The sequence below is a fragment of the Phaenicophaeus curvirostris genome, unplaced genomic scaffold (genome assembly GCF_032191515.1).
Source record: "Phaenicophaeus curvirostris isolate KB17595 unplaced genomic scaffold, BPBGC_Pcur_1.0 scaffold_59, whole genome shotgun sequence".
NCBI lineage: Eukaryota > Metazoa > Chordata > Aves > Cuculiformes > Cuculidae > Phaenicophaeus > Phaenicophaeus curvirostris.
In genome coordinates, this window is record NW_027206681.1 from 151,993 (window position 1) to 164,803 (window position 12,811).

General features: G+C 57.7%; 1 protein-coding gene across 1 annotated transcript in view; it reads right to left on the minus strand.

Annotated features, from left to right (window-relative positions):
• CLPB (ClpB family mitochondrial disaggregase) overlaps positions 1–12,811 on the minus strand; it is a 71,987-nt gene that overhangs the window by 13,504 nt on the left and 45,672 nt on the right. Inside the window, exon 7 of the mRNA XM_069881723.1 lies at positions 12,506–12,620. Within this exon, the coding sequence (XP_069737824.1) occupies positions 12,506–12,620 (115 nt within the window). The remainder of the gene's footprint in view (positions 1–12,505; positions 12,621–12,811) is intronic.

A 12,811-nucleotide genomic window follows, 5' to 3' on the forward strand; every position in this document is an offset into this window, starting at 1 on the left:
CAAGCTCCATCCAACGTGGCCTTCAACCCCTCCAGGGATGGAGCAGCCACCACGGCTCTGGGAAACCTGGGCCAGGACCTCCCAACCTTCTCAGGAGAATGTTCTCCTCAAGATCTCACCTCAATCTCCCCTCTAGAAGCTCCAAACAGTTCCCCTCGTCCCATCCCTGCCCTCCTGATCCAGCAGAAGCTTCCCTGGAGCCCCTTTCCCTGCTGGAAGCTGCTCCAAGGTCTCCCTGGAGCCTTCTCTTCTCCAGGATGGACAACCCCAACTCTCCAGCCTGGCCTCCAGGAGGTTCTCCAGCCCTCCCACCATCTCCGGGGCCTCCTCCGGCCTCGCTCCAGCAGCTCCGTGTCCTCCCTGTGCCGAGGGCTCCAGAGCTGGACACGGGCTCCAGGTTTGGTCCCACCAGAGGAGCAGAGGGGACAATCCCCTCCCTCACCCTCTTCTCCCCCAGCTTTGGCTGCAGCCCAGGATCTCGTTGTCCTCCTGGGCTGGGAACACGCCTTTCTGGCTCCTGTTGAGCTTCTCCTCCCCCAGCGCCCCGAGTCCTTCTCCTCGGAGCTGCTCCCGGGCCGCTCATGGGATCGCAGACCCCTCTGGGATCACCAACCCCCTCCAAACCCTCCAAACCCCCTCAGGCAGGAGAGGTTTCTCCACCGACCCCTCAAGAGCTCTGGACGCTGCGGGGAGACCTGAGGAGAACCCAAACCACGGATGGAGCCGCCCTGGGAGCCTTCGAGCTGCTCCTCCGGGTGGATTTGGCCTCCAACAGGAGGTTCTCCAGCCCTCCCATCATCTCCGGGGCCTCCTCCGGCCTCGCTCCAGCAGCTCCAGGTCCTCCCAGCGCTGGGGACGCCCGCGACCCCCGACCAAGTCCAGCAACTCAGGGATTTGGTGCATTCGCTGCTCCAAGAAGAAGCTCGGAAGACGCAGAGTCCGGGTTTGAGGAGGAGACGAAGCCAGTCGTGTCCCACCTCGGGGTTCCCGGCCGGAGGAGACCCCCCGGAGCGAGTAAATAACCCCAACAACTCAACTTGGAGGGGTCGGAAAGAAGGATTCGGGGCTGGAGATCCCTCCTGGCTCGGAGAGCGGCCGAGCGGCGAGGCCGGAGGGAGCGGGGGAGGCTCCCGCGCCCGCGGGGGGCGAAGCGAGCGCGTCCCCCCGTAATTTAATAAGGCTCCAGCTCCACAAAGGGCGGCAGCAGCACCACCTGGGGCAGGACCAGGCGCTCCCCATTAATCAAAGCTTCCCAATTAGCCGGAGACGCTGCCCCCGGGCGCGGCCGTGTCCGCGGGGGCCGAGCCGGAGCTGGCTGGGCCGGCACCGGGCTCCTCTTTGTGAGCCACCAGGACACGGAGAAGGTCGGCGGGGTCGGTAGCGAGGAGGTTTGAGCTCAACCTGCTCCCCGCAACGGCACCTCCGGGCCCGGGATTGAATCAGAGAATCCGAAAATCCTGGAGTCAGAGACTCCGAGAGGCCTGGGATCACAGAATCCTGGGATCACAGAATCCTAGACTCATAGACAGAATCCTAGAATCCTAGAATCCACGAATACCTGAATTCTCAAATCCTAGAATCCTAGACTCATAGACTCACAGAATCCAAGAATCCTCGAATCCTAGAATCCTAGACTCATAGATTCCTAGAATCCTAGAATCCTTGAATCCTCGAATCCTAGAATCCTCAAATCCTAGACTCATAGACTCCTAGAATCCTAGACTCATAGAATCCTGGGATCACAGAATCCTAGAATCCTCATAGACTCACAGACTCCTAGAATCCTAGACTCAGACTCATAGAATCCTAGACTCGTAGACTCCTAGACTCATAGAATCCTAGACTCCTAGACTCATAGAATCCTAGAATCCTTGAATCCTAGAATCCTAGACTAATAGAATACTAGAATCCTAGACTCACAGACTCATAGAATCCTAGACTCCAGGACTCATAGAATCCTAGAATCATAGACTCATAAAATCCTAGAATCATAGACTCCTAGAATCGTAGACTCCTAGACTCATAGAATCCTAGACTCATCGACTCATAGAATCCTAGAATCCTCCAATCCTCAAATCCTAGAATCATAGACTCATAGACCCATAGAATCCTAAAATCCTAGACTCAGAGACTCCTAGAATCCGAGAATCACAGACCCACAGAATCAAAGACTCGTAGAATCCTAGACTCCTAGAATCCTAGACCCATAGAATCACAGACCCATAGAATCCTAGACTCATAGACTCATAGAATCCTAGAATCCTAAAATCCTAGACTCATAGACTCAGAGAATCAGAGAATCAAAGACTCATAGATTCATAGAATCTTAGAATCCTAGAATCCTGGACCCATAGAATCCTAGAATCCTAGACTCATAGAATCCTAGAATCCTAGAATCCTTCAATCCTAGAATCCTATACTCATACACACAGAGAATCATAGAATCCTGGAATCCTAGACTCATAGACCCATAGAATCCTAGAATCTAGAATACTAGAATCCTAGACTCCTAGAATCATAGACCCATAGAATCCTAGAGTCCTAGACTCCTAGACTCCTAGAATCCTAGACTCCTAGAATCCTAGAATCCAAACCCCTAGATTCATAGAATCATAGAATCCTTGAATCATAGAATCATAGAATCCTGGAATCCTAGACTCATAGACCCATAGAATCGTAGACTCATAGAATCCTGGAATCACAGAATCACCAGGTTGGAAAGGACCCATCGGATCATGGAGTCCAACCATTCCCATCCATCCCCAACCCGTGTCCCTCAGCACCTCGTCCACCCGGCCCTCAAACCCCTCCAGGAAGGGGACTCGACCCCCTCCCTGGGCAGATTCCACCAGCTCCCAGTGACCTTTTCCATGAGGAATTTCTCTCTGGTGTCCAGTTGGAGCTCCAGTGGAGCTTGAGGCCGTTCCCTCTCGTCCTGTCCCCTGGCCCTTGGGAGAAGAGCCCAGCTCCCTCCTCTCCACAACCTCCTCTCAGGGAGTTGGAGACAGCAACGAGGTCTCCCCTCAGCCTCCTCTTCTCCAGGATAAACACCCCCAGGGCCCTCAGGCTTGTTCTCCAGCCCCTTCCCCAGCTCCGTTCCCTTCTCCAGACGTTCTCCAGCCCCTCAAGGTCTTTCTTGGAGAGAAGGACCCAGCACTGACCCCAGGATTCGAGGTTGGGTCTCCCCAGAGGGAGAAGAACCTCCCTGGCCCTGCTGGCCACGCCGGGGCTGCTCCAAGCCAAGATGCCCTTGGCCTCCTTGGCCCCCTGGGCCCTGCTGGATCATGCTCAACCAACACCCCCACGTGAAGAACCTTGAGGAGCTGGAGAACATCTGGAGAAGGGAATGGAGCTGGGAAGGGGCTGGAGAACAAGGGTGGAGGGAGCAGCTGAGGGACCTGGGGTTGAGTCTGGAGAAGAGGAGGCTGAGGGGAGACCTCCTCGCTCTCCAGAAAGGAGCTTGTGGGGAGGTGGGTTGGTGTCTCCTCCCTAAGAACACGGGATGGATGAGAGGAAACAGCCTCAAGTTGCTCCAGGGGAGGTTGAGGTTGGATCCTGGGAGAAGTTCCTTCACGGAAAGGGTTGGGAAGCCCTGGCAGACGCTTCTCAGGGCGCTGGTGGCGTCTCCATCCCTGGAGGGTCCAAAACGCGTGTGGCCGTGGCCTTGGGGACAGGGTTCGGTCACCTGGGTGGGCTTGGGCTGAGGGTTGGACTGGAGGAGCTTGGGGATCTTCTCCAACCTTCACGATTCCACGAGTCCACGACGACCAGACCTCGTCCCCCTCTGCTCCGCAGACGCCCAACACCCTTCCAGCCGTCTCCGAGTGACCAGCTCGTTCCCATAACGAAGTTAACGTGCTGCTCTGCTTCTCCTCCAGCTCCACCCCTTGGTCCCACGTGAAGCATTCCCTTCTCCTCGCTTTGGGGTCCCCTCCCAGCCCCAAGCGCTCGGGCTCTTCGGATCTAACCTGGCTTGATTTAATTTGGACTCTCAACAGTGGAAACTCTTCTCAACAAGGTCAACTCGCCCAGCCTGGCCTCCAGGAGGTTCTCCAGCCCTCACATCATCTCCGTGGCCTCCCCACCCTCCCAGGAGAATGTTTCTCCCCAAGATCTCACCTCAATCTCCCCTCTAGAAGCTCCAAATGGTTCCCCTCGTCCCATCCCTGCTCTCCCTCATCCAGAAGAAGCTCTCCTGGAGCCCCTTTCCCTGCTGGAAGCTGCTCCAAGGTCTCCCTGGAGCCTTCTCTTCTCCAGGATGGACACCCCCAGCTCTCCAGCCCGGCCTCCAGGAGGTTCTCCAGCCCTCCCACCATCTCCATTGGCTCCTCTGGCCTCGCTCCAACGGCTCCATCTCCTTCTTGGAAGCAGAAGCCGCGGGAGGACAGAGCGAGCGCGAGGTCCTTCTGCTCCCACCGCTCCAGGGTCCTTCTAACGTCGGAAGGAGAAGCCGCGAGGTCCTACCTGCCGCCACGGTGGCGATGGCGCTCTCCTGCCCGATGATGTGCTCCTTCAGCCGCTGCTCCAGAGGGAACCTCCGGCGCTCCTCGGCCTCTCTGCGCCGCTGCTCCTCCTGGAACTGCAGGAGAGGACACGGTGGCACCAAAGGTCTTTTCGAAGCACGAACGCGACCATCAAGAAGGTTCCTCCAGCTTCCAAGAGCGGAAAAACCCACCGGAGAACTTCTCCACCGCCCAGATCCTGCTCCCAGGGTGGACGCAGCTCAGAAGGAGCTTGGAAGCTCCATCCTGACCTCCAGCAGGAGCAAAATTTAGGGATGGGTCTGAGGGAAGAGGGGATGGAGAGAAGGGTGGGAGACGCGGAGCCCTTGGGAAGCGGCGTTGAAGCCGTTGGAAGGACTCGGTCCTCCTGAGGGAACGGTGACGCCGCTCCAGCTTCCCAACGAGCTCCATGAGGAGCTTCTTCATCTCCAAAAAGAAGGTTTGGGCTGGTCCACCTGGACTGATTTCCCGTCCTCCACACTTCTCCTCTTCCCATCTGAAGGGCTGGAGGAGATGAAGCCCCCCCAGCTCCATAGAGAGGATGGAACCGGGAAAAGCTCTTCCCTAGGGACCCTCATGTCCCACCATCTCCAGCTCTGGAGGAGATGAAGCCCCCCCAGCTCCATAGAGAGGATGGAACCAGGAAAAGCTCTTCCCTAGGGACCCTCATGTCCCACCATCTCCAGCTCTGGAGGACACAGGACCTCCAAGAGGCCGTGATTCCACCTGGATGGTTCCTGAATAAACTCCGAGCAGTTTTGAGGGACACCTGACCCGAGAACATCTCCGAGATGCTCCAGGGATGGGATACGGGGACAATGGGAGCAGGTCTTAAGGTGCAGAGAACTTCCAGAGGGAGGAGGACAAATCCAGCCCCTGCTCCTCGTTAGGAACCCAACGCCCAGACCTGGTCCCATCGTTTGGTCCAAAGTCCAAAGGGGAAACGGCTCCAACAGACCCAGAACGTGGGAGCAGAAGCTGCAGCAGATCCTGCTGCTACAGCCGGGGTGGAGAAACCCTTCGTGGGATCCTGGAACGGGTTGGAAGGGACCTCAAAGCCCACCCAGATCCATGAACAGGGACACCTCCCACTGGATCAGGGGCTCCAAGCTCCATCCAACGTGGCCTTCAACCCCTCCAGGGATGGAGAAGCCACCCCTGCTCTGGGAAACCTGGGCCAGGGCCTCCCCACCCTCCCAGGAGAACGTTTCTCCTCAACATCTCACCTCAATGTCCCCTCTAGAAGCTCCAAACGGTTCCCCTCGTCCCATCCCTGCTCTCCCTGATCCAGAAGAAGCTTCCCTGGAGCCCCTTTCCCTGCTGGAAGCTGCTCCAAGGTCTCCCTGGAGCCTTCTCTTCTCCAGGCTGGACACCCCCAACTCTCCAGCCTGGCCTCCAGGAGGTTCTCCAGCCCTCCCATCATCTCCGGGGCCTCCTCCGGCCTCGCTCCAGCAGCTCCGTGTCCTCCCTGTGCCGAGGGCTCCAGAGCTGGACACGGGCTCCAGGTTTGGGCTCAGCAGAGGGGACAATCAATCCCTTTCTGCAGCCACTGGTGGAGTCAGGAGCGCGCTGGATGGATCTGGGACACCAGAAGAAAGAGGAACTCAATGGACTTTGTGAGCTCCGATCAGGCCCAGAACCACGGAATTGGAAGGACCTCCAAGCCCACCCAGTTCCACGAGCAGAGACACCTCCCACTGGATCCGGTTCCTCCAAGCTCCATCCCACGTGGCCTTCAACCCCTCCAGGGATGGAGCAGCCACCACTTCTCTGGGCCTCCTCATGGATTTCTCCACATCTTCTGAGCCTCTTGAAGTCCAGGGGTCGCTCCCCTTCCCACCACGCTTGGAAGACGCCAGTTCCAAGAGCTCTTTCCTCTTTTGAACCCTGATCCCTGCTCCTTATTCCAGTTTCATGGACTGGTGGCTTCACGAGCCTCCGGGGATGGAGATGCCACCACCTCTCTTGCCCCCCTCATGGGTTCCTCCACATCTCCTGAGCCTCTTGAAGTCCAGAGGTCGCTCCCCTTCCCACCACGCTTGGAAGACGCCGGTTCCAAGAGTTCTTTCCTCTTTTGAACCCTGCTCCCCGCTCCTTACTCCGTTTCCCTTGAGGTGGAACCTGCTGCGGAGCCGGCCGAGCCCCCCCCGAAACCTTTTTTTCTCCTTTTTCCGAAGAAGAAAACCACCCGAACTCAATTAAAAATACATCACGAAGCCTCCTCGTTATTCCGTCCCGGGGACGCGTAAATAAAAGGCGCCGCCTCCGCCAATTCATTCCCCGGCCGCGATTAAAACGAGCAATAAATCCTCAAAGACTCTCGGAGGGACGCGGCGAGCGGGGAGGGGGGACAGGAGGCCCCGGCGAGCCCCGCGTCGCCCCCAGCTGAATCTTCATCAACCTCCCCCCCTCCCGGCCTCGGCGCCGCTCGCTCGCCCAGCGGGTCTCGTTTGCAGCCCCCGAGAGTCGTTCCCGCGCTCTCCTCCGGCCGTTCGTCACGCGGAAACGCCGAGGCGCCTCTGCCGAGCGCTCCAGGAGGTCCCCGGCCCTCCGGGGAGCCCTTACCCGGCCGATAATCCCTCAACTCCTTCCTCCGAAAGAGCTCGACGGGTTTTCTTCCGCTTCTTCGCCGCCTTGAAACTCGCTCGGAGAGGCCGCCGAGCGCCCGGGTGGGAGGAGAAGCCGTGGGAGCTGCTGGAAGGTGTCGTCCTCGCTGGGATGGAGCTTGGAGGGGCCAGGAGGAAAGATCATGAGGTCCTGGGTGGAAAGAGAAGCCGTGGGAGCTGCTGGAAGGCGTCGTCCTTGCTGGGATGGAGCTTGGAGGGGCCAGGAGGAAAGATCATGAGGTCCTGGGTGGAAAGAGAAGCCGTGGGAGCTGCTGGAAGGCGTTGGCCTCACCGGGATGGAGCTTGGAGGGGACAGGAGGAAAGATCATGAGATCCTGGGAGCTGCTGGAAGGCGTCAGCCTCGCTGGGATGGAGCTTGGAGGGGCCAGGAGGAAAGATCACGAGCTCCTGGGAGCTGCTGGAAGGTGTTGGCCTCGCTGGGATGGAGCTTGGAGGGGCCAGGAGGAAAGATCACGAGATCCTGGATGGAAGGAGAAGCCCTGGGAGATGCTGGAAGGCGTCGTCCTCGCTGGGATGGAGCTTGGAGGGGCCAGGAGGAAAGATCATGAGGTCCTGGGTGGAAAGAGAAGCCGTGGGAGCTGCTGGAAGGTGTTGACCTCGCTGGGATGGAGCTTGGAGGGGCCAGGAGGAAAGACCATGAGATCCTGGAGGGAAGGAGAAGCCGTGGGAGCTGCTGGAAGGTGTTGGCCTCACCGGGATGGAGCTTGGAGGGGCCAGGAGGAAAGATCATGAGATCCTGGGAGCTGCTGGAAGGCGTCGTCCTCGCTGGGATGGAGCTTGGAGGGGCCAAGAGGAAAGATCACGAGCTCCTGGCGTAGGACGTGGCTTTGGGAAGGTGGCTCTGAGATCCTGCTGGAGCTGGGACCTTAAAGCCCATCCAGATCCATGAACAAGGACACTTCCCGCTGGATCAGGGACTCCAAGCTCCATCCAACCTGGACTCCAGCATCTCCAGGGATGGAGCAGCCACCACGGCTCTGGGAAACCTGGACCAGGACCTCCAAACCCTCCCAGGAGAACGTTTCTCCTCAAGATCTCACCTCAATCCCCCCTCTAGAAGCTCCAAACCATTCCACTCATCCCATCCCTGCTCTCCCTCATCCAGAAGAAGCATCCCTGGAGCCCTGGAAGCTGCTCCAAGGTCTCCCTGGAGCCTTCTCCTCTCCAGGATGGACACCCCCAACTCTCCAGCCTGGCCTCCAGGAGGTTCTCCAGCCCTCCCACCATCTCCGGGGCCTCCTCCGGCCTCGCTCCAGCAGCTCCGTGTCCTCCCTGTGCCGAGGGCTCCAGAGCTGGACACGGGCTCCAGGTTTGGTCCCACCAGAGGAGCAGAGGGGACAATCCCCTCCCTCACCCTCTTCTCCCCCAGCTTTGGCTGCAGCCCAGGATCTCGTTGTCCTCCTGGGCTGGGAACACGCCTTTCTGGCTCCTGTTGAGCTTCTCCTCCCCCAGCGCCCCGAGTCCTTCTCCTCGGAGCTGCTCCCGGGCCGCTCATGGGATCGCAGACCCCTCTGGGATCACCAACCCCCTCCAAACCCTCCAAACCCCCTCAGGCAGGAGAGGTTTCTCCACCGACCCCTCAAGAGCTCTGGACGCTGCGGGGAGACCTGAGGAGAACCCAAACCACGGATGGAGCCGCCCTGGGAGCCTTCGAGCTGCTCCTCCGGGTGGATTTGGCCTCCAACAGGAGGTTCTCCAGCCCTCCCATCATCTCCGGGGCCTCCTCCGGCCTCGCTCCAGCAGCTCCAGGTCCTCCCAGCGCTGGGGACGCCCGCGACCCCCGACCAAGTCCAGCAACTCAGGGATTTGGTGCATTCGCTGCTCCAAGAAGAAGCTCGGAAGACGCAGAGTCCGGGTTTGAGGAGGAGACGAAGCCAGTCGTGTCCCACCTCGGGGTTCCCGGCCGGAGGAGACCCCCCGGAGCGAGTAAATAACCCCAACAACTCAACTTGGAGGGGTCGGAAAGAAGGATTCGGGGCTGGAGATCCCTCCTGGCTCGGAGAGCGGCCGAGCGGCGAGGCCGGAGGGAGCGGGGGAGGCTCCCGCGCCCGCGGGGGGCGAAGCGAGCGCGTCCCCCCGTAATTTAATAAGGCTCCAGCTCCACAAAGGGCGGCAGCAGCACCACCTGGGGCAGGACCAGGCGCTCCCCATTAATCAAAGCTTCCCAATTAGCCGGAGACGCTGCCCCCGGGCGCGGCCGTGTCCGCGGGGGCCGAGCCGGAGCTGGCTGGGCCGGCACCGGGCTCCTCTTTGTGAGCCACCAGGACACGGAGAAGGTCGGCGGGGTCGGTAGCGAGGAGGTTTGAGCTCAACCTGCTCCCCGCAACGGCACCTCCGGGCCCGGGATTGAATCAGAGAATCCGAAAATCCTGGAGTCAGAGACTCCGAGAGGCCTGGGATCACAGAATCCTGGGATCACAGAATCCTAGACTCATAGACAGAATCCTAGAATCCTAGAATCCACGAATACCTGAATTCTCAAATCCTAGAATCCTAGACTCATAGACTCACAGAATCCAAGAATCCTCGAATCCTAGAATCCTAGACTCATAGATTCCTAGAATCCTAGAATCCTTGAATCCTCGAATCCTAGAATCCTCAAATCCTAGACTCATAGACTCCTAGAATCCTAGACTCATAGAATCCTGGGATCACAGAATCCTAGAATCCTCATAGACTCACAGACTCCTAGAATCCTAGACTCAGACTCATAGAATCCTAGACTCGTAGACTCCTAGACTCATAGAATCCTAGACTCCTAGACTCATAGAATCCTAGAATCCTTGAATCCTAGAATCCTAGACTAATAGAATACTAGAATCCTAGACTCACAGACTCATAGAATCCTAGACTCCAGGACTCATAGAATCCTAGAATCATAGACTCATAAAATCCTAGAATCATAGACTCCTAGAATCGTAGACTCCTAGACTCATAGAATCCTAGACTCATCGACTCATAGAATCCTAGAATCCTCCAATCCTCAAATCCTAGAATCATAGACTCATAGACCCATAGAATCCTAAAATCCTAGACTCAGAGACTCCTAGAATCCGAGAATCACAGACCCACAGAATCAAAGACTCGTAGAATCCTAGACTCCTAGAATCCTAGACCCATAGAATCACAGACCCATAGAATCCTAGACTCATAGACTCATAGAATCCTAGAATCCTAAAATCCTAGACTCATAGACTCAGAGAATCAGAGAATCAAAGACTCATAGATTCATAGAATCTTAGAATCCTAGAATCCTGGACCCATAGAATCCTAGAATCCTAGACTCATAGAATCCTAGAATCCTAGAATCCTTCAATCCTAGAATCCTATACTCATACACACAGAGAATCATAGAATCCTGGAATCCTAGACTCATAGACCCATAGAATCCTAGAATCTAGAATACTAGAATCCTAGACTCCTAGAATCATAGACCCATAGAATCCTAGAGTCCTAGACTCCTAGACTCCTAGAATCCTAGACTCCTAGAATCCTAGAATCCAAACCCCTAGATTCATAGAATCATAGAATCCTTGAATCATAGAATCATAGAATCCTGGAATCCTAGACTCATAGACCCATAGAATCGTAGACTCATAGAATCCTGGAATCACAGAATCACCAGGTTGGAAAGGACCCATCGGATCATGGAGTCCAACCATTCCCATCCATCCCCAACCCGTGTCCCTCAGCACCTCGTCCACCCGGCCCTCAAACCCCTCCAGGAAGGGGACTCGACCCCCTCCCTGGGCAGATTCCACCAGCTCCCAGTGACCTTTTCCATGAGGAATTTCTCTCTGGTGTCCAGTTGGAGCTCCAGTGGAGCTTGAGGCCGTTCCCTCTCGTCCTGTCCCCTGGCCCTTGGGAGAAGAGCCCAGCTCCCTCCTCTCCACAACCTCCTCTCAGGGAGTTGGAGACAGCAACGAGGTCTCCCCTCAGCCTCCTCTTCTCCAGGATAAACACCCCCAGGGCCCTCAGGCTTGTTCTCCAGCCCCTTCCCCAGCTCCGTTCCCTTCTCCAGACGTTCTCCAGCCCCTCAAGGTCTTTCTTGGAGAGAAGGACCCAGCACTGACCCCAGGATTCGAGGTTGGGTCTCCCCAGAGGGAGAAGAACCTCCCTGGCCCTGCTGGCCACGCCGGGGCTGCTCCAAGCCAAGATGCCCTTGGCCTCCTTGGCCCCCTGGGCCCTGCTGGATCATGCTCAACCAACACCCCCACGTGAAGAACCTTGAGGAGCTGGAGAACATCTGGAGAAGGGAATGGAGCTGGGAAGGGGCTGGAGAACAAGGGTGGAGGGAGCAGCTGAGGGACCTGGGGTTGAGTCTGGAGAAGAGGAGGCTGAGGGGAGACCTCCTCGCTCTCCAGAAAGGAGCTTGTGGGGAGGTGGGTTGGTGTCTCCTCCCTAAGAACACGGGATGGATGAGAGGAAACAGCCTCAAGTTGCTCCAGGGGAGGTTGAGGTTGGATCCTGGGAGAAGTTCCTTCACGGAAAGGGTTGGGAAGCCCTGGCAGACGCTTCTCAGGGCGCTGGTGGCGTCTCCATCCCTGGAGGGTCCAAAACGCGTGTGGCCGTGGCCTTGGGGACAGGGTTCGGTCACCTGGGTGGGCTTGGGCTGAGGGTTGGACTGGAGGAGCTTGGGGATCTTCTCCAACCTTCACGATTCCACGAGTCCACGACGACCAGACCTCGTCCCCCTCTGCTCCGCAGACGCCCAACACCCTTCCAGCCGTCTCCGAGTGACCAGCTCGTTCCCATAACGAAGTTAACGTGCTGCTCTGCTTCTCCTCCAGCTCCACCCCTTGGTCCCACGTGAAGCATTCCCTTCTCCTCGCTTTGGGGTCCCCTCCCAGCCCCAAGCGCTCGGGCTCTTCGGATCTAACCTGGCTTGATTTAATTTGGACTCTCAACAGTGGAAACTCTTCTCAACAAGGTCAACTCGCCCAGCCTGGCCTCCAGGAGGTTCTCCAGCCCTCACATCATCTCCGTGGCCTCCCCACCCTCCCAGGAGAATGTTTCTCCCCAAGATCTCACCTCAATCTCCCCTCTAGAAGCTCCAAATGGTTCCCCTCGTCCCATCCCTGCTCTCCCTCATCCAGAAGAAGCTCTCCTGGAGCCCCTTTCCCTGCTGGAAGCTGCTCCAAGGTCTCCCTGGAGCCTTCTCTTCTCCAGGATGGACACCCCCAGCTCTCCAGCCCGGCCTCCAGGAGGTTCTCCAGCCCTCCCACCATCTCCATTGGCTCCTCTGGCCTCGCTCCAACGGCTCCATCTCCTTCTTGGAAGCAGAAGCCGCGGGAGGACAGAGCGAGCGCGAGGTCCTTCTGCTCCCACCGCTCCAGGGTCCTTCTAACGTCGGAAGGAGAAGCCGCGAGGTCCTACCTGCCGCCACGGTGGCGATGGCGCTCTCCTGCCCGATGATGTGCTCCTTCAGCCGCTGCTCCAGAGGGAACCTCCGGCGCTCCTCGGCCTCTCTGCGCCGCTGCTCCTCCTGGAACTGCAGGAGAGGACACGGTGGCACCAAAGGTCTTTTCGAAGCACGAACGCGACCATCAAGAAGGTTCCTCCAGCTTCCAAGAGCGGAAAAACCCACCGGAGAACTTCTCCACCGCCCAGATCCTGCTCCCAGGGTGGACGCAGCTCAGAAGGAGCTTGGAAGCTCCATCCTGACCTCCAGCAGGAGCAAAA